The sequence below is a fragment of the Sardina pilchardus genome, chromosome 5 (genome assembly GCF_963854185.1).
Source record: "Sardina pilchardus chromosome 5, fSarPil1.1, whole genome shotgun sequence".
NCBI classification, from domain to species: Eukaryota; Metazoa; Chordata; class Actinopteri; order Clupeiformes; family Clupeidae; genus Sardina; species Sardina pilchardus.
The window spans coordinates 11,717,052-11,744,253 of record NC_084998.1 but is presented as its reverse complement, the minus strand read 5'-3'; the positions used below and the strand labels follow the sequence as shown (position 1 = coordinate 11,744,253).

At 44.1% G+C, this 27,202-nt stretch overlaps 1 protein-coding gene across 4 annotated transcripts in view; it reads right to left on the bottom strand.

Annotated features, from left to right (window-relative positions):
• Nucleotides 1-26,600, bottom strand: part of cblb (Cbl proto-oncogene B, E3 ubiquitin protein ligase) — a 55,094-nt gene extending 28,494 nt beyond the window's left edge. For all 4 annotated transcript variants that reach the window (XM_062536468.1, XM_062536470.1, XM_062536469.1 and 1 more), the window contains exons 1-4: nucleotides 26,293-26,600; nucleotides 25,548-25,770; nucleotides 25,125-25,375; nucleotides 2,756-2,902 (exon numbers count right to left, since the gene is read on the bottom strand). In XM_062536468.1, coding sequence (XP_062392452.1) covers nucleotides 2,756-2,902; nucleotides 25,125-25,375; nucleotides 25,548-25,715 — 566 coding nt within the window. In that variant the 5' untranslated portion in view covers nucleotides 25,716-25,770; nucleotides 26,293-26,600. The remainder of the gene's footprint in view (nucleotides 1-2,755; nucleotides 2,903-25,124; nucleotides 25,376-25,547; nucleotides 25,771-26,292) is intronic.
• Nucleotides 26,601-27,202: the final 602 nt, after the last annotated feature.

The window sequence follows — 27,202 nt, the reverse complement described above, 5'->3', positions numbered from 1 at the left end:
AGTGGCGCTGCGTGTACTGAGCGGCACATCATCGTCCGTGCCGCGTCCGTGTCTAGAGGACGACCCCGGGGCTGGGCGTAGGGAGCTTTTCCGATGTCAGAAGGGGAAAAAAGCTGCTCTCCATCCCGAGTATCGGTGACAAGACACTTCCTCTCTGCGGAGCGGGAAGCCGGGCTTTATAATAATCTATAATATATCACTGCAGTAACCGGATATACGCAGGAGACTGGCGCTCTCTCTCTCTCTCTATGCTCTCTGTAGCGCTCTTCCCCCTTCAGAAGGCCAGTCTATCGGGGGGGCTGTCCCGGGCCGTTTCCAGCCTCTGGTTCTTCCCCGCCAGCACCTCGTCAGAGCCCCACTTTAAAGGTCTGGTAATGGGGTGAGCGACACAGCCGAACACGCAGCAGTCAATGGTGCCGCTAATCAGATCACGATGACGATGACGATTGATCAACGCTCAGACCCCGAGAGAAAGGGCTGTGTTCGCATTGTGTTTAGAGTGAATGGGAACATCATGTAAAGTGACTGCTTTTGGTAGAGAGCCCTCGAGTCAATCTCTCTCCAGTGCTCGCAGAGAGCAAGCCTTCGTGATCAAATCACATCCATGGAACACAGGCAGTCTCACGTATGTGGTTGGCTATAAGTGTGAAGGGAGGGGGAGGGATACTGTGAGGAGGCAAAACTATGGGCCTAAGGACAGCTGAACAGACAGAGAAAGAGAGCAGCGTACATGTTGAGACCGGTCTGTGAGCCGAGGAGAGAGGAGGGGAGGGGGAGAGTGTTAGCGGCCTGATGCAGGCCTTCAGCATAACACTTATCAGGCCGCCTGCAGCAGTCGGGGCCTTGGCTTACCTTATCCACGCCTCACACACATCGCAAACAACACGCTCGCTGAGCAGGAGTTCATCACAGCAAACTAACCGGACAGCTGTATGCAAAGCAGCCAGATAACCTTTACTCTTTACAAACACAACTCTGCGGCCATGCATGACTGACTCGGCTGTGGCTAAAAGAGGCCCACTCATGCCGACGGGAAGAAGGTACAGTATATCAAGAGGCCGCGCGTAAAAGGAACAAGCTATTTAGTGAAACGTCTCAAAGAGCTCAAAGAACTACCTGCTCGGTTGCGTATTCCATAACCTCGTTATGTCACAAAAATACTCTGATTATTAAACAGGTTTGCTTGTTTGGTTTGCTTAATAATTATACAGTTATATCACAACATTTACTTTTACTCATTTAGCAGACACTTTTCTCCAAGGTCACTTGGACAAACATTCAAGCTTAATGGCACAGGACACCCTAGGTAACAATAGATACTACGTTATAATAACGTACTCTCATCCTCTGGTAGTCCTCTGGTAGTCTTGTGTTGTATATAACGTATTATTCCACTGCTCGGTTGAGTTCCCCATTGTCCTGCGTTCTATAAGGGTGTGCATTAACTTTAGATATACGCACGGCTATGAAGTAGTTCCATTGTTTTTGACCGTATTACACTTGAATATTAATTCGCCAAACTTGTTGTGAAGTTTAAATGCACTGTCACGTTACATACAAGCTGTAAAATACAGACGTTCAGATCATAGTAACGTTTAGCATATGACAGAGGTGTCATTTAGCTAGTTCGGTGGCAGTAGGCTAAGAAAAATAGCAATCTTTCAAAGTTAACGTTGATCAGAATCTTGGGATATGCCAGCTTGACAACGGGAGATTAGAACTAACGACTGGCTTTTGGCCATAGTAACCATCCATTTAGAACTAGTAACCGCAGTTTGAGAAATTAGTTGAAATGTGTCTGGGAAAAGTAGTTCTAGTAACAAAACAGTTCTAGCGATTAAAACATTTAAATTAGCACCGGAAACGAACACAACGCAGTGGCAACAGTGGAATAAGCGGGATAATGGACTTCACGCCGTGCGGTTATTCAAAGTTAATGCACTTTTCTAGATGGAACGTCCCTCCGCTTCGCGTCGGGCCGTATCACCGTCTAGAACGTGCATTAACTTTGAATAACCGCACGGCGTGTCGTCCATTATCCCGTACTTATACAACAGTTAGGTCCGGTCGAACGATTTAGCAATATCTGATTGGACGAGACGCGTTCTATCAGTGGTGATATTAACCGATATCACCACGGGTGACTCTTCACAGCTAATAATCACTCCGCGACGTTGATTCTTCGCTTTGATTTAACCAGAGACGGCATTCCATGTTCTTTGACTTAGCAGTTGCATAGCAACCACAAGCGTTCTGAGCTAGGTCTACTTAGCATAGCGGAGGAACTGGGCTAAATAAAACGATGGCAAATAATAATTCTCCTTCTTAAAAATGCACTCGGGTACCTTTTTTTTGTTGGCAATGGAACTGTTGTATAAAAGCATTATCGCACTCGTGGTCGTGGTGTAGTTGGCCAATATCGCCACGGCTGTAGTTACCTACGGCACTCAGCCTTCGGCTTCGTGCCTGCGGCGAACCACAGCCGTGGCGATATTGGCCAACAACACCACTCCCACTCGTGCGATAATGCTTAAACGTATCTATTATACGTTACGTTATATACAACACAAGACTACCAGAGGACTACCAGAGGATGAGAGTACGTTATTATACGTCTATTATACGTTACGTTATATACAACACAAGACTACCAGAGGATGAGAGTGCCTAAATGTACGTACCAGTCAAAGTGGAGAAGGAGATAGTGTAGTAGAAATAATAATCAGAAAGATATATGAATGGAGTTTTCACTTACTTCTCTCCAAAAAACCTCTTCCAGAATTCTGCGGCGTCTGCCTTGGTAATGCGGAAGGTGTCACCCTGGAACTGGCCACCGGGAAAGATGGCCTTGATCTCAGCCAACATATGGCTGAAGATCAGAGACAGTTTAGTGAGGTTTCTCCTGTAAGAGACGGGGAGAAAGAAGCAAGGTCACTGCACTGATCCAAACCTGCTATCTTTATTAACAATACAGTACACGGTCACTTGATATTCAGTACACACGAGCAGCACACACACACACACACACACACACACGCTCACACACACACACACATATTCATCAAATGCACGCGCTGATAAACCTATTCAGGGAGGAAACAGAGACATCTGCATTCTCAATTCAGCCCAGACTCAGAGAGTTCTGTGTCCTTGAGCATTTTTGGAAGTTAATGTGGCTCCCTCGATTCCCATTAAAACAGCCTGTAGATTATGATCGCAATCTGACGCACATTCTGGAGGGGGACTGTGTAAAAACATCATAAATGTTCTTCACAGTGTGAGCGGGGGGTTGATAACAAATGGCAGTGTCTCTGTGCATCTGTTGCACAATAACACACACACACACACACACAAATACACACGCACAGGAATACACAAAGGCACACATACACACACACACGAATAATGCTAAAACTGGATAGAATATTAATACAAATGGGAGTTTGAGAATACTCCTGGGACTTTCAGAACACAACTCAAGTGTTTCAGCTCAGAAAGACCTTCGGTGATCTCACCACAGGCTGTTGGGCCACAAAAGTCCAGGGGAACCTTGGAGGAGAACTTCACAATGAGCCGCTAGGGGAAAGGAGTAAGCGGGACACGCGAGCCTCCCTCCTGCCTCAGCCCGGAGACTTCAGCACAAAAGCCCTTTGGACAGCAGTTTCCTGCTGGGGACGCACAATTGGACCTGGCGCCCCTCCCTCAGGTGTACCCCAGAGAGGGCAGCGGCGAGGAGGCCCGCCTGCTTCGCGCTGATAAACGCTTCCCTCAGAGGTTCGCAGAGCACAAGCACACTCGCCACCAGACTAACGACGCTCGACACCGCGGCTCTCATAACTCCAATTTCAGACAGGCAATCAAACCACAGAAGCCCCGGTGACATTTTCAGAGCAAATACACGAAGAACATCTCAAGGATTGAGGAGAGATTTGGGGCTGGCGATGACTCAGGCAGAAATTATAAAGTTCAGCAGAAGAAATGAAACTACTTCACTTGGAATTCGTCAACACAAACACAGTTCATCTAAATTTGAACGAAAGATAAGAGAACAGGACAGATCGAGATGTGGACCAAACAAGCAGCAGGCCAAGCGGTGGTGTTGAAGCTGTGAAACGTTCACACAAGTGGTTCTAAAAACAGCAGATGCAACACACAAATTCACACAATATGCAAATTTCGTGGCATTTCTGGGTATTAAAACGGTGCATGAGAAAATACTGAACATCGCTACTCAACCGTACAGTCACCAACATAGTCTTTGCGGTAAACAAATTTATCTCTGAGATTATAGTGCAAGCTGCTCAGTCCTGAACTACGGTGGAACACAAATACTAAGCATTCAGTCTCTTCATGTTTTCAGGACATTTAGTACTGTTGCGCCTGCATTGCAACATTTCAGTGCCGCAGTGAAGCATCAGAGTTCTTTTGGATCTCACTGTGTTCAGAGGGGAGGAACGTGTCAGAGGTCAGAAATTAAAACTGCTACTCTGTTCACATTTTGAGTGCCAAAATCAAACGCAGACACATTTTCCCACAGCACATTCCTGCGGAGGTTTCTTCGAGACAAGCCAAGTCAGCTTATGGAATGTCTTCTGGCCTTTTTTTCTACCGAACGACTGGTTGATTACGACATGAGAAATGAATCCAATCCAGAAACAAGATGTGAGGTTGTTGGAAAGAAGTGTGTGTGTGTGTGTGTGGGGGGGGGGGGGGGGGGGGTCAAATACACCAGGAAAGCAGCATTCATGAACTGAACACAATAGTTGCATTAATCACTTAGTCACAGTCACACTTTTCATGAGCAATATCACAAGTACACTGAAAACACCGTTTGAGAGGGGAACAAAGACGAGAGCTCAGCACAAGGCACACGTAAAGCCGAGAAGGATTTGCAAAAGAATTAAAACATGTTTGTTCTGGAATCAAAGCGTGCATATAGAACGTCTGGGAGAATGCAAGGCTCTGCCGGGGAACGCCGCTTTTGCGCTCTCACCTGTGACACTGACAAGCGGGCTCTAATGTCTGGAAACATTCACCACGACGATGCCTCATAAACAAGGTTCAAGAGGAGGAGAGCAATAAAATGCTCAGTCAGAGAAAAGGAGTGGGGAGGGGGGGAAGCTTTGAAGACTTAGCAAGACATGAGAGAATGAGAGTTAATCTCACTACAGAGGTTTGTCCTCAGGTATAAAAACTGAATTAGAAAACAGCAAGAGAGCCTCGCATAGCCGTAACAGGCATATAAACGTATGTAAATTCCCTGGCTGCTTAGCATCTGTGTGTGGTTGGGCCACTCTGTTTATCCGCTCCTCCGGTAAATCAGCTTTCTGTTCCACAGGCAGGATTCCATGGATATCCTGTAGATCATGTGGAAAACCACACACATGCCCAAGGCTGGGACCGTCAGGGATGAGGATGACGCAGGACATTTTCAACATGCATCCCACAGCACATTTGTGCGCAAAAACCTTTTCAAGCATCTACACCACCCATGCCCAAAAGGGTTGTAGATAATAACTACGTCTATGCAACGCATGAGTTGCAACATACTGCTCAGCACATGTGGGGAAAAAGTTGTTAGCCAAAGTGGTCTGTGCTATCAAAGGTCACCGATCTTTGGTAACTCTTCCTGTCTCTAATACAACCTACACAAAGCCCACAATGACCTTCAAAATAGCTCACACCGTCTTCGAAAGGCCGCTAGGGTCACAAGAAGTGCTGCTGCTGAGGCAGTGGAACAAGCAGGGCCGCAGAACTTCTCTATTCGCGTCCCGCTTAGCACCGCGGTTCTTCCGACTGGTCAGACCAGGTGAAAGGGGAAGGAATACTGGTGACTGGTCAGTCACAAGGGGGCTGCAGCGCTGAGGTCAGCAAACCACTCGCCAGGTCACTTCCATGCACGCCCGCGTGAGGAAGGCAAAGGTCAAGCGTGCGCAGCAAAAAAGGTCAGCTCTTGCAAAGCTTGTGCTTCACGGTCGGTCATGTGCTCCAAGTGAGGGTGAGAGCTCCACAATAATCTTGTGAAAGGCTCACACAGCAACCTAACCAAACAAACTCACACGTCTGACACTAGTCTCTCTATATAACACCGTGTTGTGTGTGTTTATCGCCCACTATTTTACATGAGACTGACACACAAAGTGAAGCACCCTTCGAAAGAAGTCAATTTGTCGCAATTGATTGCTTTCTGAATTTTGTGTGTCATGGGGAGACTGTGCAGACTGCGCTGCAGGCTTGGCCACTTCCCATGCATTCCTCACAGCCAGCAGCATGGGCAGCTTCATCTCAGAGAGAGAGCCATATTTGCAGCAGTGTGGGAGTCAGAACAATGATCATCTGAGGCCAGAGCCACCCGAACATGCTCAAATGAAATGAAGGGTGGGGGGGGGGAAAGGTGTTTTAAGGGGATATACCATGCCAAGCAATTACCTCCAACCATATAGATATTTACCAACCACTACAAGCCTGAAGCCTACAAGCCAAAATGTGCATATTCAGATGTACGCGAAGCTGTTACATTGACTCATACCAGCTAAAACTGCAGGCTGATAGTGTTTTCAAAGTCCCCGATAATGCTATGGAAAATGGACTGGATTCTATTGCAATGTTATAAGAAGAAAAGCAACTGCCTTTCTCTTCACCACCTCCAAACATTCAACTAATAAGCTATTAGTTTCCTCATGATGTTCCAAGATAGCAAACTAATGTTCACATGCAGAAACACTGAAACATACAGTATATGCTCAGCTCACACATCCAAGCTGACTAGCACGTTGACTAGCACATTGCTGCCCTTGCCTCTGCTGTTGTGAGGCCGACAGGCTGCCTGAGGTGGGGTTGACTCTGGTGCTCTGATGCTGCCCTGTTTGTCCGGAAATGAGGGCAGAGAGTGTGTGTGTGTGTGTGCGCGTGTGTGTGTGTGTGTGTGTGTGTGTGTGTGAATGTGTGTGTGTGTGTGTGTGTGTGCGTGCGTGTGTGTGTGCCAGTACCACATACATGAAACCATAAATAGCACCCCCGCCTCACCCTGCCTCTCCCTCCCTCCTGCTCTCTCTCTCTCATCCCAGATGCCATTGATCTCTGTGAGAAAAAAGGATCAATATGCTAGCATGCTATTGGTGGCTTTACAAATGAAGTGGTACTTTCACAGCTGCGCCCCATAAAAGAAAGAGAAGAAAACAAAACAACTTTAATCTGATGCAACAATCTCATGCAAGAATCACTGAGAAAATAACAAGAATTCCACAGCAACATATTCACAGCTACATAGAAATAAAGCATAATTGGGTATTGAATTGGATAATAAACCACGGATGACAACAGATTGTTATTCTGAATGAGTTAATATATAGTTGCCAAACAGGGAGAATCTTGATGGCAGAGCCCATCAGCCGAAGCTAGTTTAGAGGGTGCAATATCGATCAGATTAGCGGCCTGGCTCTTTAGTGCACACTGCACAGCCTGAAGGGACGAGCCGAACGTGGCCGTAAACGCTGACGCACAACATCACTAGTTATCTGACCAAGTATTGCATGCATTAAGGATGTGAAAATGCAACAAGGGTTGAGATCATATCGCATAGGGGGAAGGGAAATGTGTCGGCACTTATTGCACATATTTCGGCAATGTTGTGCGAAAAGTGTGCGCATCATAAACGGGTTGCCCTCACATCTAGGAGGAAGAACACAACCTCACACCTGTGGCTGCAGGACTAAAACAACTGTTGTGTGTCTGTTTTAAAGCACGGTCTGAATAGCTCTTTACAAGTGCAACCAGGCAACCAACGAACCACAGTCCTCTAGCTCACTCAATTTCAGTAACAACTGATGTGAGCTCATTATGCTCCTATTAGATCCAGTCATGGTTAGCTAATGAGTCGTTTCAATCTGAATAAAAAATATACACTTCATTACTGACAATTCTCTTGCTAAAATCTTTGCAGCTAGGTAAAAATGAAGAGTCACATTAATTATATCCTTAGGATATTTTCCAGCTTATGAATAGGCTACTCAAACAACAGTCACCTTCAGAAACATGAGTCTCCAACTTTCAAAATTTTGAAAATGTCAGTTGAAGACACTGACATACTTGGACTAGGCTTTCCACTGGTTCCGGTGATTTCCGTTGTGACACTAGATTTGATACTCCCCGAGCAGCAACACTTAATCACAGCAGCATCGTCCCAACCTTTACCAGATCTGATGAAGGTCAGTGATCTGGAACACTTTTTTTGCGCCTTTCCTTTTTCTTCCCTCGTGTATTAGGGTGAAAGGCTATGGGAGGGAGAGTATTACTCCATGAGAACACAAATGAAAGGATGTCCGGAAGCTGGCGTAGATGTCAAAAGTGCACTGACACCGCCTTCAGAGACTGCAGCGGTGTACGTGTCAGCTCCACTCTGTACGGCTGTCTGATACAGTACACTAGGGCAGCATGGCTGGGCCACTGACGCTGATCCCCTGTGAATGGACAACAGGGCTGAGCAGAGGCCTGAGTGACTGTCAAGCGGTGACCTACTCTACTCTGATGAAAACACTTAACACTGTGTTGCAGGTGATGGGATATTTGGAGAGGTTTGCTTCCAGAAGTTACATGAATTAGCATATGTGTGGGGCGGTAGGAGCATAGAGGTTAAGGAGCTGGGCTAGCATGCAGTAGCCTGAAGAGTTGTGGGTTCAATTCCAGGCTTCCACCGCCCTTAAGCAAGGCACTTAACCCCAAGTTGCTCCAGGGACAATGTAGTCCCTTGTAATGGAATTGACATAAGTCACTTTGGATGAAAAGCGTCTACCAAATGAATGCATGTAAGTAAATTAAGCTCTGGCTGAAACTCCTCTACCCATCATTTTGGTCCAGTCTCAATGGACAGATATCTGCTCAAATTAGGGTTGTTCTTCATACCGTCTTGTTCTGCACACTGTGTAAATGCATATTCAAATGTCAAATGTGGCTTGATATTCGTGCAACAGCGGTGTGAAATTCTGTGGCTGCTGTGTGTCTCCATCTGAACAGTGTGATAAAATTGTCCCCTCCCTCAAGAAGATGATTTGATTAGATGCAGAGGAGGATGCAAATGATCTGTGCTGTGTCAACTTGCCAGAGGAGTTGGGCCTGATGCTCAATAATTTGCAAAAATACATACATGCATACAGAAAATTTACATTTAAACATGCACACAACATTTGAATATGCATACATAAAATGTACACTCGAATGCATACAAAAACATTACCAGTAAACACTTAAAATGTGGAAATATCTTCCATAAATTCCATTTTGTGCGAACAGCATGGATCTTGATGTAGCAGAACTTAATTATTTTACAACAACTTAGAAATTAAGTTTTTAACATATAAATAAAATACAGTATGACATGAAAGATACTGTATATATTTGGCTATATTTAATTCCACTATCTCTCACATTGCCCTCTCACTACTGTAGGCCTATCCTGTCTCTTTCTCTCAGGCTCGTTGTCATGCCAGCCTGGAGAAGGGCACCAGAGAGATCGAGGGGTGCCACCGGAGCTCCTCCGACACCTGTGTGGATCAACGGCCTACGGTGACATTCTGCTGCACCTGTGGCGCCTGACCTCGCCACACTCCGCACGGCTCGTGCATTATTCTCTTTCAGTTCACGCTGGCCTACATTCGCTTTCAAAGTGTCACTCGAAAACAGAATTTACTTAAAATGTGCTACTTGCAGTCTTGCATAGCTTAGCTGTTATTTCTTATATGTTATGCTTACATTCCACCAAAATAAAAAAAATAATTATAGCGGATCAAAAGGAAAACAAAAATGAACCTGAAATCCACCTTTGAACACACAATATTCCCCACAGCGATCGGAATAGAAAAAGAATGTGAACAAGACATCTGATCTGGACGACAATAAAGAGGAAAAGGAGACCGAGGTAATCAGGCCTGTGCCCACAGCCCTCCTCTCGCTACGCTATCTCTGGGGTATCAGGACGCATTATCCCAAAGGGACAGCTGGATGACTCATCATTAAAACACCTGCCAGACTCCCATCTCGACAGGACAGACAGAGCCGAGGCATTAGCCAGGCTGATGCTGCCAACGTTAAGAGTGACCGCGGGATGCTAATGGTCTGCAAGGCCCTGGTCAGGGCCATCACTCAGATGAGATATCTATCTGGACCCCCCGTTGTGAACCCAGCCCGCTAACGCGGCTGTTGCTGCTGCTGCTGCTGCTGCTGCTGCTGCTGCTGCTGCCACCGCCAGCCACACGACACACACACACACACACAGACACACACATCCACCAGCCTCCATACCAGCATCGCCATGAATTATTCAATCAATTGAAAATAATTTGCAGAGGGGTAGGAAAACAAGCCTATCCATTAGTGAAAGAGAGAACAAGAAAAGAGAGAGGGAGAGAGAGAGAGAGAGAGGGAACATGTTATTCAGCAGTTCATCTCCAGCAGCTCCTTGATGTGTTTGAGACTTTAATGAGGGGAGGAGCTATGGTGGGAAATCACAGTCCATGGGTTTATACTTAAATCAATGCGGCCACATCCCTGTAGACTTACTGAGATGCAGTCCAACACTGACATTCAATGACATCAAATAAGCTCACTGCCAAGCTAAAAAATAATAATAGTAATTGGGATTGGATATTACATCCAAAAGGCCAGGTAATGACAAAGGGTTCTGCCTTCAGGGTAACATTCTATAGTGAGTACATTCTACTGTAGATTAAATCCAGGATTGGACCAATTTGCTGCAGCATCCTCTAGTCACAATAACAACGTGCAAGACTTAATATTGAAATGCACATTTTTCACATTTTAATTTGCCTCCTTCACAAAGATTTCCCCTGCAAATCAAGCGAAGTAAGATGCTCTTAACACATTCACCACAATTAAGATAAGGTTCACACAAAATACTCAAGTATCATAAAGCACCCTGGAGCTCTACTTCTCTGAGAAAAAAAATGTGTTGTGCTGATAACACATAGAGTGTGAGCTTGGCATTCACAGGAAAGGCTAATTGTGGAATCAGCACTCTGTTCCAGACTTGGATAGAACTGAGAACCCATCTGTCACACCGTGCTTTGTTCTGCTCTTGGTCCTAGTCTGCCTCACAACAACAACCCCAAACACTTAAGAGGCTGCCTCCCACACTCAACACAAGCAACCTAAACACGATCGTATCAGAAGCTCTAACAACTTCAAAAAAAAAAAAAAAAACATGACAACAAGATTTAAAAATAAGCTCTGCTTGTGTGGTGTTGTGGTGGATCAGAGACTTTTTTTTACAGACAACTTTCACAGAAAACAGCACAGGCAATAACAAAAAGGATTAAAATGTTGGTCTATAAGTAGCCCCACTGATACACAGACCTCACATGCACTCCCTACATATAGCTCTGCTAAATGCAGTGGGTGTTGCACTGAGATGAATGTGAAAATGCAAAGATGACTTGAAAGCACACTCATGATTAGGCTTCCTTTGAAATGCTGTCAGTATACTCTGCCACTCAAAGAAGTCATTTAACATATGGCTTGTGTGTGTGTGTGTGTGTGTGTGTGTGTGTGTGTGTGTGTGTGTGTGTGTGTGTGTGTGTGTGTGTGTTTAGCTTAAGCATGTGCATTTAATGAGGCATCGTCTGTGTCAATCTGTGTGGTCACTGCTGTCTCATCAGGCCCCTGCCTGGTTAAATCCCACCTCACTATGGGAGCAGGGGGCAGGGACAGGAAGGGGACAGGCAGGGAGTGACACATGTGTCCCCTGGTGCACACACACACACTACACACACACACACACTACACACACACACTACACACACAGACACACACACACACACACACACACATACACACACACACACACACACACACACACACACACACACACACACACACACACACACACACACACACACACACACACACACACACACACACACACACACACACACACACACACACACACACACACACACACACACACACACACACACACACACACACACACACACACAGACTACACACACACAGACTACACCCAATTCCCCCATCTCATCTCAGCTCCCCTGTGACAACTCCCACCCATAGCATTTGGCCGCCAGAGAGCAGCTGGGACGCGGCCGTCTGCGTCCTCATTTAAATGTCCTCTCCAGGAGCGGGCACCGTGCCCTGGCCTCTCTGCAGTGCCCACACACACACACACACAGAGAGATTCAAAGTCACAAAAGATATGCAACGCCCGTGTCTGCTGGCTGGAGTCTCCAGGAAGGAGGATTTGTCAATTCATTTGAACACATTTTCAGGATGATTTTTTTCAGTCAAATGAAATCAGGCTTGTAGACGATTTCAAGCAGCGCAAAAAAAAGAAGTGAATGAGGTACTAGAATTCGCTGCCATTTCTAATGAATAGGAGGGCAATTCACAATAATGGTAATTAGCTGTGAAATTAGCTGTTCTGTTCAATTTGTTGATGAAATACACTTCAAAGGACATAATCAAATGGGGAATAGGGGGGCATGTGTGATGCAAACGTGCTAAGTGCGATGGGCAGGCCCTGTCAGCTGATTATCAAGAGAGATGGGGCTTCCGTCAGACAAAGGTGATGGATCTGGGGCCCATTCATTTCTTAATAAGACTGAGCACTGGCTAAATGTCATGAGCACTCAGGATGGAAGAGACAGCTTGATTAATGTGAGGCACAAACCTACAAACAAACCTCCACAGCTTTCACAACGACCCTGACAAAAACAAACTGTGTTGTTGCTTCACACAGTTGGATACCTACTGGGGCTTTTAAAGCAGACTCATTTCTCATAGTCCCATCTCCTCCTCTCCTCCCCTCTCCACTCGTGTGATGTTCACTGTTTAAATAACAAGACTCCTGGCACAATATTTGGAGATTTATAAGCAAATCAACAGTAGGGAGTTTAATTTAGAGTGTGTGCCTCTGTGTGTGGTCTTGTGTGGTGCGAAGCACTAATAAACACGCACACGCACACACACGCACACACGCACGCACACACGCACACACACGCACACACACGCACACACACGCACACACACACACACACACACACACACACACACACACACACACACACACACACACACACACACACACACACACACACACACACACACACACACACAAACACTTTAAGGTCATCTCCTCACGCACACTGGCATGTACAAACCACCCACCTCTGCTTGCTGCGGCCCTTCACACATCTCCCCCTGACCAGGTCTGTGCAGCTGTCCCCTCACCCCCCCTAGACACTGGCTGTCAGTCTCACTCATGTAACTGGGCCAACACTTGCGATACAGGCTCCAGCACTGATGTCACTCTGCATGATACTTATTGGATGATTTGATGAAACAAGTTTAATTCACCAGAGAACCAGCAGAGTGCTCCAAGCAAAATGTCCTCATAAAAACTCCTTATGAAGAAAAAAAAAAATATCCAGGAGTACAAAGGGCTGAGACTGACACTCAATTGCTTCAATACAAGACAGCAATGCAGCATCTGAGAGGGGAAGAAATGTGATTAATTCATTAAGCAGCCCCCCTCCCCCCTCCCCACCCCATGACAAGCCTTGAACAAACACTGACATTTTAGTCATTCTGTAAAACACGACGGCAACGTTCTCTTATGCAGCAGTTCACAACAAGCCACCGAACCACAAACAGCCTTCAAAAAGGGTCTCCCAGAGCCAGCAGATGAAAACGGAGCTCCCGCGAACACGGCGCCCTCTGCCTCCTGGGCAGCCTCTGGAGCTCTCGTCTTTGTTCTTCGCAGTATGGCGGAGGATTCTCTTTTTATTAATGTAAAATGCTGCTGTTTTTGCTGCAGGTGTGTTCTCTACAAAATTCATCAAACAGGAAGCACATAACCCCAGCTGCTTATGATATGTCGAAGCCAGCACAATGAACAGAGCAAGCGCTGTGATCTTGAGGTGGTTGATGCTCTATTTCAGCACCGTTTCACGAAACTACAGCCCGGTAGTCACCTCAAACAAACGTGCCGAACATCACACCGTTCTGTGTGATTAAACCGCATCAAGTGCTGATGTGGAGAACTGGTCACGAACCAGAATTTCCCCATTTTGAACCTCTAATAAATGACTGCAAGGCATGCAAATTCTAAACTCGCATGGACATGAATGCATCTCTGTTGATCTGTGCTGTTATGTGTGAACCATTGATGAACGGATATCATGAAAGGGCTGAATGGGAAAACAGACAGAGCTTTTGGAGGAGTTGTGGAATGCACCGGACCCTGCTCCTTTGAGCTTAGCACGAGCTCATACGACAACTGCAGCAATCGACTCCTGGGCTCAGGTGAAGTCAATTCAGCAAGCTGGGCAAATAGTAGTGATCCATCTGAGACAAGGCTGCCCCTCACTTTGTATTATTGTCAAAAAGCCATTGGCACACACACGCCCACACACACACACAAACAGACACACACACAAACACAGACACACACACACACACACACACACACACACACACACACACACACACACACACACACACACACACACACACACACACACACACACACACACACACACACACACACACACACACACACACACACACACACAGTGAAATTCAGGCCAAGTCACAGCTCAAGCCGCTACAGAGGCGAAAGAACACTGTGACTCACTCGGTGTGTTTGCTCTCTCATCAGGGCAAACTCAAACAAGGCCAGGACTGTGCAGGCGAGCGCGGCGCACATTAATTACACACTACGGCTGGACTAACTGCTACTTTTCGTTTCCATACCTAGCGGCCAGCAAGCCGCAGCACGGCGCGCGCGCGGGGGCGGGGGAGGGAGGGAGGGAGGGAAGGAGCGAGGGATGACTCGGCCCGACGCTGAGGTGAAGCAGCTGCCTACCTCATTAGGGCATTGGAGGACCAGAGTCATCGCGAGTAGTCATGTGGGAAAATGCATATGACACGCTTTAGTGCACGCATTGAGATGCTACACATATACATACAGTAGCCTTATGGTATCAGTCAACAGAGAGTGTACGAGAGCATATATGACTGAGAGGGAACTCTTACAGTGGACTTAAAAAAAAAGTATCCTTTCGATTACCGAGGCTTGTGAGACTAAATGGTGGATGGATGGATGCCCATGTCTGTTTATATCATTATGGCTCAACTCAACACAGAGTCAAGCAGCACAGTTCAAAGAGAGCACCTGTGCTGTTCAAAAGGAACAGGAACCAATCCCCCCCCCAATCCATTCTCTGCCTCTTGGCTTCACTTTAAAGCTGAGCAGATTACCTCACTAAATCAGCATATACTGTAGCAGCCATTAGATGCAGCATAGGGTCCATTAGGTGTTAAGCATTAAGAAGAACCTTTATAAAATAGTATCTCCATCACAGGCAGACAAATAGTTAAGGAAAACAAACAGTAGCATTTTTACAAGAGTGTGCTATTAACTCCTTCAATAAACTACCAGACAACCTGGCAGACAAACCACCAAAACTAGTTCAACAGTCTTTGTTTGCAATACCTTTATACTATCTGATAACAGTTTCTGGTTCAGGTATCTCTCCCCATGATCTCTTAAATCCATGTCCACATCTGATTTCCACTCTTTGTCTATCTATGATTTTATCTGATATTACCGTTTGGTTTTGTTTATGTAAAGCACATTGAATGACTTCTGTGTATGAAATGCACTATATAAATAGACTCAACTCAACTTGACTTGACTTGACTTGATTGATATTGAACCGCTGCCATTGGCTGTGAAAGCAGCACTATCACTGAAATCACTAAGAACTACATAGTGGGTCAGGTCAGCTCGGCCACCCCTGTGTTAAATCAGCTGTGCCCAGCAGCACCGGACCGGACTGTAGGCAGGCTGCCTCAAAGTGACCTGGACCAGAGACTTCTCACAACTGGCCAACTTAAAAAGCAGCCTTCAATACAGTATGTTAAATTTTCGAAAAAAAAAAAAAAAACATAATAACAATGACTAATACAACATTAGTAATAATACATTAGCAACATATTTTTTTTTTCATACTGCCATTTTATTATTCCTATCAACATTCTCTTAGACAGATTAGGATAACGAGCTCAGCATTGAGACACGGATACGATGGGGAACACAGGTAAATCCTTTAAAACCATTCTAGATTCTAGAATATTCTTCTGCCTCCCACAGGAACAGGAAAGGGTGCAGGACATTAGCTGGAATTCAGTACCATAGTCCAGAGTCCTTCTGTCAGCTTTGGCAGTGCCTCTCCTCTGATGTCAGCAGAGCTGACAGAGCAGCATTCTTTGCTCTTTGATTATAAATGACATCATGAATGTCTGGCAGAATGGCCATATTGGGCTCAAATTGCCATTCAGCAAAAACTGCACCGTACATATGATATCTGACAGAAGATATCCGGTGTAATGGACAAGTTAGAGTCTGAATGGTGAACACGAGAGAACCCTGACGAACCCGGTGAACCCCCAGCCCCCCCCCGCCCCCACACACACGCACACACTTGGGGGGGGGGGGGGGACACCCCTTCATTCCTCTGGTGTGTGTCAGTGCTGCCATGCAACCTTACTCAGCCGGCGAGTGACTAACAAGCTCCCTCCGTCCCACTCCATGCTTGCTCACTCACTCACTCCCTCGAACCAACCGGTGGCTGGCTGCCGTCGCCGCCGCCGTCGCTCAGCACACCCCATACCAGCCGTCCAGGGCCCCATTTCCTCACCAGATGGCTGCAATTAGCGACACCTTTCATGTGAAATTGCTCACAAGACAAGAAAGGCCAACATCTCATGAGAGGCAAAACACACAAGAACACATCCAAAATGAACATTAACTTTGGGTAAATGTTAATTAAAATAGTCTTGCTGCCAATGATATTCATTTCCCTCCACTACCCAGACATGGCTGTGAGTCTTATAAATACGGCAGCAAATACTACACTCAATATGAACGGCACTCCAAATTTAGATGCAGCGATGGTACAAAAGCACACTAAAGTTCATTGCTAAAATCTTCAGTTGAAGAAAAAGGCACCTGCTAAGCTTTCCATGGCTGATCACTGTCTTGTTTTCCTAATAGGATTGTCTTTGTGAATCAATGTCGTGTACACCGTCCCAATTTGCAATTTTGTTTTAAAAGCACTCGGGAGGATATCCTCACAAAGACCTAAAATGGCTATCGACAATCACAATGCACCACTTGAGGAACACACATCATTTCCTGTGACACCTCAGCTTTTCCCAGGCTTTTTTCTCTCTCTCTCTCTCTCTCTCTCTCTCTCTCTCTCTCTCTCTCTCTCTCTCTCTCTCTCTCAGCCCTCTCCTCCTCATTACATTGAGAGCGTCCGTCTCCTGCACTCCTCCACAGTGTCCTGCCCCCTCTGTTCCGCCACGGCTCTGCCTCCGTCCATCACGGCGCGATGAGTCAGCAGCCGCGGCGGCTTGTCCAGGGTGTGATTCCAGCCCTCCAGACAGGGCTGTGTGTTCACTACTCTGGGCAAAGGGAGGCCAGTGAGTGAGCATTTGTAGACAGTGGAGGGCCTTGGGAGTTCACCATGGGTGACTTATCTTACAGACATCTACAGTTTTTGCTTTTTTTTCTCCCCCCCTTTAATTTACCAATGACCCATCAGTCTTCTAACATACTATCCAGAGAACAGGAAACGGCTCAACCAACAGTGGCAGAGATCCTTCTTCCACGCGTCATTCACAGACTATGGAAGCACAATGACCATTCGGCTGAGTGAAGGACACGGCAACAAGCATACTTCCTGCCATAAGCAGCAACATCCTCCCTGATAACATCACGGCTACCTCTATTAGACAGCTTAAAGATAACCACAAATGAAGCATGTCGCAAAACAAAAGGCCATCCTGTAAATTACGTAAAGTGGTACAAGCCAAAATGGTTGACATCTTGGGGCCATTATTATTTGCAGTGGTACAGCAAAAAATTGCAGATTGGATGAAAAACTTAAAAGGGTTATGGCTCTTACAACTAAGTGGCTGGTCAGTGTCAACAAACATTCTTACTAATGCTAATCTGCATGTTTAAATATATCGCCTGACATCATGACCAAAAGGTTCACAGTGTTCTGCAAAACACATACAGTAGCTAGTTATTCAGGAAATGAAGATACTGATGATAACTGTAAAAAAGCTTGCAAGTTCTCAAAATTAGGCTGTTATCTCCCAACTGGTGATACTGTTGCTGAGAAACTGTTAAATGGTATTTTCTAATATGCTGTGTGTACTGTACTACTGTACAGATCAATCTAGCATCAGCTTGTTCAACTGCTCAGATAAAAATGCTGTTATGCATCAACTAAAATAGACATGAACCTAACATACAAATTCAGTAACACAGGCTGCTATTCCATCTAAAAAGTGTAATTTTACAAAACATTCTACTCTATATGTGTCGCTGTACATATGCAAAAAAAAGTTAGCCCTAGTGTGCCTAAAAAAAGGCAGGAATCAGGAATAAGAACACTTTACAGACACATCCACCTTTCTGGCAAATGCTGCACTTTAAATCCAACTGATTCTCAACCAATTACTTTAGGAAGCTACTGTGGGCATGGCTGTCAAGGGAGCAGTAAAAATGTTACAGCAGCAGCAGCAGCAGGCAGCTCCCATGCGCCCTGTCCATCTGTAACAGCAGTTCCACATGTCCACACGCATGTGCTCTTAAGGCTCTCTTAACTAAAAGGGAGGAACGCAACACGTTCAGAAATGATAAACACCTCTGCAATGGCCCTGAAAAACTGGAAAAACAAGCAGAAGACCAACCAGATAATGCTAGGTGTCAGTAAAAAAAAATGGATGCATGTTTACTGACAGAACTGTTATTTTGGAAATGCTAGTCAAATCAATAGGTGTGCAAGAGGAGGCTGGAAGACCTACACACACTCATCAAACTTAATGACAGGCAGGGCTGGCTTCCCTTTCCTGTGCACGGCCAAGAGTGCATTCAAAGGGACTCCTGCAGGACGCTTTCATTAAATAAGGTTGCGCTGCACACTGCAAAGGATTAATTAGCTTAATTAAGACCAAACTTATTGATGGGAGTACAGCAAGACAGCTTCCCTTGAACACTGAAGGAATAGCTTAGCTGGTGAAAAGAGCACGGCCACTATCTCAAAAGCATTAGCTCCAACAACACGCATGTGTAGCTTCACACAGTGAGCCTGAACTTTGGCTTGCGCATTATGAAAAAGCCCAGCGATGATAACGCAGACAGAGGAATGACAGTGAGGCTCATAAGCCAACTACTTCTCTAACCAGCCGCATGCCAAGAATTTGACAGATGGGAACAAGCGTGGGGTTGGCTGCCTACTGCTGTGACAGTTTTCCGGGGCCTTCAGACAGCACTGCCATGTTGCCCTATGATCAGACCACCCAGAGAGGCTGCTATGAGACACTTAGTGGCTGGCTCACATTTTCCTTTCCCCACACATTACTGCCTTGGTGAGGGAGCTCTACAATGATTCACCCCGGTGATGAGTTTGCTGATCAAACAATAAATCAAAGCCACAAGGGAAATACACCTCACACATTACAGTAAGAATCTCTATCTGTTACATTACGTGGTAGTCATATCATGGCAGGGAGCAAATACCACCCAACACAATGCACATACACATACTCAGTATAGTGGACATTCTGGACAACAGTGCAGCAGCGGTGCTCAAAAGCTCTAGAGCCACACAGTTTGTTCACAGCTTGTCAGATTTGATTTCTGTCTACCAGCAGTAGACGGAGGGGCTGAGCTCAGATGGCAAGGCGGGCCGGGGAGGGGAGGGGAGAGGAGGGGAGAGACGGGGCGGGGTAGCACTGAGGAGGAAGCAGTCCTGGTTGGGGAAGACACACACACACACACACACACACACACACACACACACACACACAGGACAACTAATCAGCCACGTTGGCCAGACTCCCTGCAGACCTCCAGCACAAAAGACCCAGCGTGGCACATATGGATGGACACTTGTGCAAGTTCAGCAGACAAAAGCCTCTGCCTTCGTTTATGCACCCAAGGTTTGCGTTTAACATCTGACACGTCCGGGCTGTTAGACCTCACTTCACTGACGAGCAGTATGATGCTGCTTAGCGAGCACAAAGAGAAAAGCTGTCATTCAACCAATGTTTTCCTCAGACACAGTCCATGAGCCTCAGTATTGATTGGTATCATCAAGAAAAATCCCTACTGATTCCTATCCTATACTTTCCTGTCCACTTCAAGCAGATAACACACACATAAAGCCCTTTAAGGTGGCTTTAGTGTTCTTTAGCTTCAAAACTGAACACTTTGGAGAGCAGTGTAAAAAAACTGACATCCACCCACACATGCTATGTACAAAGCAGGCCCCCATGACACCTGAAACTGATGAGAGCACGAATGAAAGAGATGAAAAAAAAGGCGGTGTGAGAGAGACAGACAGAAATGAAGAAATGTCAGGGAAGGAAGAAAGAGGCGGCCAGATGTTCTGACATTTAAAACCACCAGAAGGCACAAATAAAACCTCAAAAGCTGGTTATTCATTAAAGAATATTTACGTGGGTGACAAGCATTGTGGGGAGTTTGGTCTACATTTTGCACAACATCTTTTCCAGATGACATAAGCTGAAAAAGACCCCCCTTTGGGGAGACGTTGGGAGAGGGGGTGGAGTGTTGAGTGAGTGAGTGTGACTGTGAGTGTGTGTGTGTGCGTGTGTGTGTGTGTGTGTGTGTGTGTGTGTGTGTGTGTGTGTGTGTGTGTGTGTGTGTGTGTGTGTGTGTGTGTGTGTGTGTGTGTGTGTGTGTGTGTGTGTGTGTGAGTGTGTGTGTGTGTGTGTGCTGAGGCACTAAAGGGAGACACCAGACCATGGTCCCATAAGACTCTTACATCTGAGGAGCCTTGGCGAGGTGATAATGAAAGGACGAATGCAGGGAAAACACCGGATGTTACTCGCTTTCCCCCACTACCCGCTCATTTTTGTCATACTCAAAACATCCATGACAGCAGACTGAATGTGCAGGGCCAGGCTACATGCATCCTATACATGTGCAGTACAGTAAGAGTCATATTATGCCCAGTGACCACATGTGGCAGTGAGCTGCTATCTCTGGAAGTCGTAAAATGTAAACACATTACCATCTCTGCTTGGCCTTCAGGCTGCTACACAACCATCTTCTCATCATGACGCATGAAAGGCAGTACTAATGGGGTTGCTTGCATTTGTCTTTAAGCTGTACGTTGCTTTACATTTGCCACACAATCTAGTCAAAGATTTATTTTTTTCAAAACCCATACTTTCCTAAACACAAACGGCAAAAACACAAACATAAACAAGATTATGAAGTCTACAGTATGATAAAACATCAACTGTGACAGTCTGACTCATGATCATACATGATTTGTAAAATATTTAGCTTTTCCTATTTTGCATATTTTCCTCTCTGACATTGAATATGCAACAGTACTAAAAGCAGGCAACTTTCTTGCTTATTGAAACCTAATTAATGAACTCTTAGCACTTTCAGTTCATGTTGTTCACGTGTACAACCCAAACTCATGAGTCATGTGATTAACTCAAATCTACGCATGCTAGCTCTTTTCATAAGTTCCTCTCTCCTTGAAAAAGTCAACAGGACACAAAAAGTGAAGTCAAAAATAGAGAAATAGAACACACAATTTGCAAACTGTCATAATTTATGCATCATGACAAAGAAGGGAAATATTTTTTTATATAACTGATTCTACGGTGGCTTAACTAGATTTTATAAACACAACCTTTTACGTGCATATGACAAGCGAAAACAACCACATAACAAAGCAGACAAACCGCATCCTTTACTTGAATGCAAAACAAGAAGTAAATGTATTGCACAGCAGTGAAGTCTATGATTCCAATCTCTTGCACTTTTGGTCAAATTCAGAAAACTGTTCTTTACAGTCCTCCAGCTGAGACCGAACCACAAACAATCCCAGTCAATTATTATGGTGCTTGGGATGCGGGAGGAAGTGGTGTCATTTGATTGGCTGATGAGCAACATCAACAGCTTGTGTTAAACGGAATCATAAACTGCATCTTCAAATATTGCAGACTCAATGCATCTAATTCCAATTAAAGACATAGTCAATACAAATCTTGGTTTAGTTCTGTGTTGGGCAAATATTTGCAGTGAAGTTTCATCTTTAAATGGTCATAATCCACAGATCAACAAACAAATGTTAACACAGTTATTAAAAACTATAAATGGTTGGGACATAGAAAGGTAAATTTTGATATGTACAGCTTCTTTTTATCCTTTAAAAATACTGCAATATCTCCATACTATTTTCAAGATTATTGGGAAAGTATTTTTGATACTCCACTCCCTTGGTTGAATATCTATAAGAATCTATACAAATCATCCTGTTCAACATATATATGGGCTTTTCAAGTTAAAATGTTCTACAAAATTTTACCAACAAAGAAAATGCTAAAGATATGGAGAATAACTGAAGACAGTATGTGTAGATATTGTGGCGAAGAAGAGGAAGACACCTTGCATCTGTTTTGGTACTGTCCAGATGTGATACTTTTTTGGCGCAAGGTGGCAGCTTGGCTATCTGAGCAAGAACTTGACTTACCAATAACAATAATCAATATAATTTGGGGTTTGCATGAAGAAAAAAATATGTTGTTGAACATTATTGTGCTCCTTGGGAAATTTTTTACTTTCAAAAAAGAGAAATATGTTACACTGGAATCATTCATCATGTTTCTAAAACATCATTATTTAATGAATAAGAATATGATAAAAACTAAAAGAAAATCACAATCAGATGATTGGAGAAAATTAGCTATCACAAAAAAGTGGGATAAAGATCAATAATATCATATCTTATTGTTTTGATCTTGACCATTATGGATATGATTCTATTTTATTGCCACATTTCTATTTTTTTCTGTTCTGGCTGTCATGAAATTAAATTACAGCTTAAATATGAAATGGCTGGGTTATATATCTGAAATATGTATGCTTGTTTTTTGTTTGTGTACGTTTTTTTTTTTTTTGCTTGTTTATTTGTTTTGTCTGTTATTGTTTTGTTTGTTTTCCTTATTCTTGTTGTTTACATGCCTGTCTTGTCTATGGTGTTGTAAAGTAATAAAAAAAATAAAAATAAAAATAAAAAAAAAAAAAAAAAAAAAAAAAAAAAAAAAAAAAATGTTAACACGATTATTTTAGCTATACCTTCCACTCTCCAATCATCAGGTTGCCAGTCACTGTGCAACAGAGGAAATACAGACTTTCTAAAGATGAACTGTATAGAGATGACATGCTGGTAAAGCACTGTTTCCTAGTGACAGCCATTTCACCCCCCAAATACCCATTGCCCTTTCAGTCACTGCTCCATCTCCATTCCGCGTGCTCATCCCAGCATCCATCTCTCTGCCTGACCCCTTTAAATCTCCTCTTAATGTCAATACTAATTGATGCTAATGCACTTAGAGCACCGGAGTCTGAGGAAAACGCACAGGACCCCTGCACCCTGTCCCATAGTTATCAAAAGTAACAAGGTTGACACGACTTCAGCAGGTACACTATTGCCATCATGAGGGTTGACACAGGCACCTCATAGCCCTTCAGTTCCTCTCTGTGGCCATATTATTAATCTTCAAGGTTAAACATAACATCATGTGCCATACACTGCATGTAGTGGCACCAATCTCTCCATACGAGCTGTCAAAGGGTAATTCAAAAGCCATACACCTCAGGAAATAATTCTACAGTGACTGTGAACAAAAGCTGCGACTAGAGAGAAAAAAGGGAAAGAGAACATTGTTGGTACAGTATTTTGTCTGCCCTTCTATTTTAATCCAAATGTAATTACATTAGTCTGGCCTCAAGACCTATACATTTAGCTTAATTAGTTTTGGGTATGATTAATTAAGATCAGATCTCTTGCTGGACTTTTTCCAGTATGTGCACATAGTAGATATCAGAAGCAAGCACTGCTGTCAATGTGCTTACAATGGGCAAAGAAATGCCAAGAGATTCTAGAAAAGCCTAGAATGAAAAAGCAAGATATTCTTATAAAAAAAAGGCCCTTATAATGAAAGAAACATTGTTGAATACTGTATATGAGGAAAACTCATAAATTCAGGACTATACATTTTAGATGGATAAACATGATTTAACACACCAATACAGATCTCCCATTTGGGTGTTATAACCTGGGGATATAACCTACTCACACTAAGCAGAAGGTAAAGGGGAGCATCCTTTCTATGGACCGCCCTGATTAGAAAAGCACATGTGTGAACTTCTCCCAGAGGCTGGACTACAGACCTGGGACCAGTTTACCAGGATGATTGCTCCCAGCAGTTTCACTGCACTGTGGATGAACTCTCTGGCTCTCATCTTTCGTTAATCTCCAAAATGACAAATTCACTTTGTTCCTTCTCTCAATCTTGTGTGCCTTTAAGGGCAACAGAGGGTATCTCTCTCTAGTGATTTAAGGAAAAGTGACATCCCAGACGGTTTGGGGCCATCAACTGATACCTCAGTCCGCTGTGTCACAGCTTCCCAATATGGCAATATGTCACGAAAAGTTGCCAACATTTATCCTAAGGCAAACAAGTTCTCTTTACCTCTGTTTCACCCCATTCACCATTCCATTCAAATACTTAAATATTAATTGATGTTCTTTCAACTGGGGAGAACTGACACAAACCCAATGGACAAATATTCACTTTAACTCTGTACCTAATTTGCCTCATTTTGGAACTTGGATGAGCTGTTTGTTTAAACCTTTGCCTTCATTTGAATTTTGAGTTAAATTCAAAGCAAACTAATCAATCAAGGCAAATGTCAACCTTGTCTTCTAATCAACATCTCAACTAAAGTCCTATTCTTTCTCAATCTGCTCTGGAGATGGCAACAAAAAAAACTGTTTAATGCACACATAATCTTTGAGTGGAGGAAAAGGCCTGGTCAGCAATCAACTAACACCAGATGTTCAGCTAAACAATACCCATCTAGCCGTAGGATATATGATATATAAGATATAAGATAGGCTATAGATATGCAAAGATATGGTTATTAAAGATATAGAACAGTGCATTAGAGCCCAAATCCTTACCTGTCTTGTGACTGCTCCTCATACATCCTCTCCTTTCCCTCCTTGAAGAGGCGAATTGCCCTTTTAGATTTCTTCATCAGACTGTCAATATAGACCTTAAAGTATTCATTCTCACTGAGCTGAATCAATCTCTGATTCTCTTCATATTTGCACAATATCAACCGCAAATGCTGGTATGTGTCCGGCAATATATCCAAGATGTATGGAGGACTGTTCTTCAGTTGTAATCTGGGGTTCTGACAAAGTCTCACCTACAAACGCAAAACAAACATGCAGGAGAGCATGCAGTAAGTTATTGCAAAAAAGTTAATTTAATCAAAATGCAATAGGCTATTTCTTTTTCAGAAAGTGGAAATTGTGGAAACCTACAAGAGACATGAGAGTGGGCTGTCGCCTTTAAAACTGCAAAAAAAAAACACTTACAACTTTGTCCATTAGCTTCCACGTCTTTTCTACAGTCCGGCGGTCGGCTGCAGCTTGTTTTGGTGGCCCAACTGCATCCTGAATGGCGTCAATGATGCCTAAAATCCGGCCTTTTCTGGGGTTTGGTCCGCGTCCACCCGGATTTCGGCCACTGAGAGCAGCTGCCATTTTCACTCAGTGTATTAAAATGAAGTTATGTTTTCGGCTGATCGTCATGGAGAGACTAAAACAAAGTAAAATTGACAAGGTGAAACACAGGCTACGTTGCGCATGAGTTTGCCATACAGTTTTAAAACAGGTAGCCCAGATTACAGGCTAGATTTCTGTCCCAAACCACAACTTGGTTATAAACATCTGGCTCTGACGTTAACAGTCGTTAGCCTTGGCTACATCCTGAGAAAACATTTCAGTAAGAAAGTATCATTTCATAGGCTACAAGGTTACAGTAGGCTACAATTATATTTTACTACAAAGTGACAAAGGGTTGAGGAAAGCAGATGATCAGAAACCAAGCTGTTTAACTTGTTTATGGTGCACGGGTTGTTTAAGTTCTAAACTATACGATGGAGTTTGTTATTTGATCTGAGCTGTGTGAGAGGACAGTAGTTTACCAACAACTGCGTTGGAATACAGACACCTAAGCATTAGACATCGGCATAAGACAATGGTTGGGATTTGGAAAAGCATGTTTTCCAACACTAAACACACACAGGTTACGGGAAACATTCTGAAACTCTAGACTTACTGCGGCAAAAAGATACGGTAGCTGCCAAAGCAGGGAATGTCAATGGAGAGTTCCTGAGTTGAAGCAATGAGGTCCCCACCAACAAAATAAAAATGCTACGACAACGTCCAAAGAAATCAAATACACAGGAAACTACTACAGTTCAATCAAACGAACGAGGTTATAGCCTATTCCACTGAGTATCCCTCGGCGTATTGTCTGAATGTTTACAGTTCCATTTTCGTCGTTCGCTGATATGACTGCTTGTTTAAAAATCAGAAGGTTTTACAGCAAAAGGAACAACAGCGTTGCTGAGTCCCGCTCCCTCGCCTGCCTGCCCTCTGAACAGTACATTGAGAAGGAGGGGCAGAATAGGCGGTTACAATGAAGCAATCGCGCTCGAAGAACCTATCACAAAACAGCAGGGGCTTGTACCTTGGTGATAGAGACAGTTCATCACCAATTGAAACACCACAACATGTTCAATGTTTGCGCACATTTAGTATCAAATGTCTCGGTGCTATTTGTTCTGTGGGTTGTCCTTTTATGATCACGCAAATCATTTAGTCTTGATAACTTTCTACAGTGAGATGTTTATGGGCCTTTAAACCACATTGGACCAAACATGACTGGACATGGAATTCTAATTGCTGATGAAGTAAGGCGACTCCGTCTTATTGTCTTGGATTTGACATAATATATCTCCACTACATTTCACTAAGCAAAACTGGAATGAAGATTTAGAAATAGACCTAGTAGCCTATGTCTCATAGTTGAGTCGAGATAGGTCCATTCACAAATGGCTTAAGCGTTTCTTTGGGCAACAGAGGTAGTTGGGTAGATGGGTTGTTGATGACAATAACAATATAATTAACAACATACTAACAATAACATCAAAAGTGTTCTTTTTTTTAACCCTTAAACAGGCAGA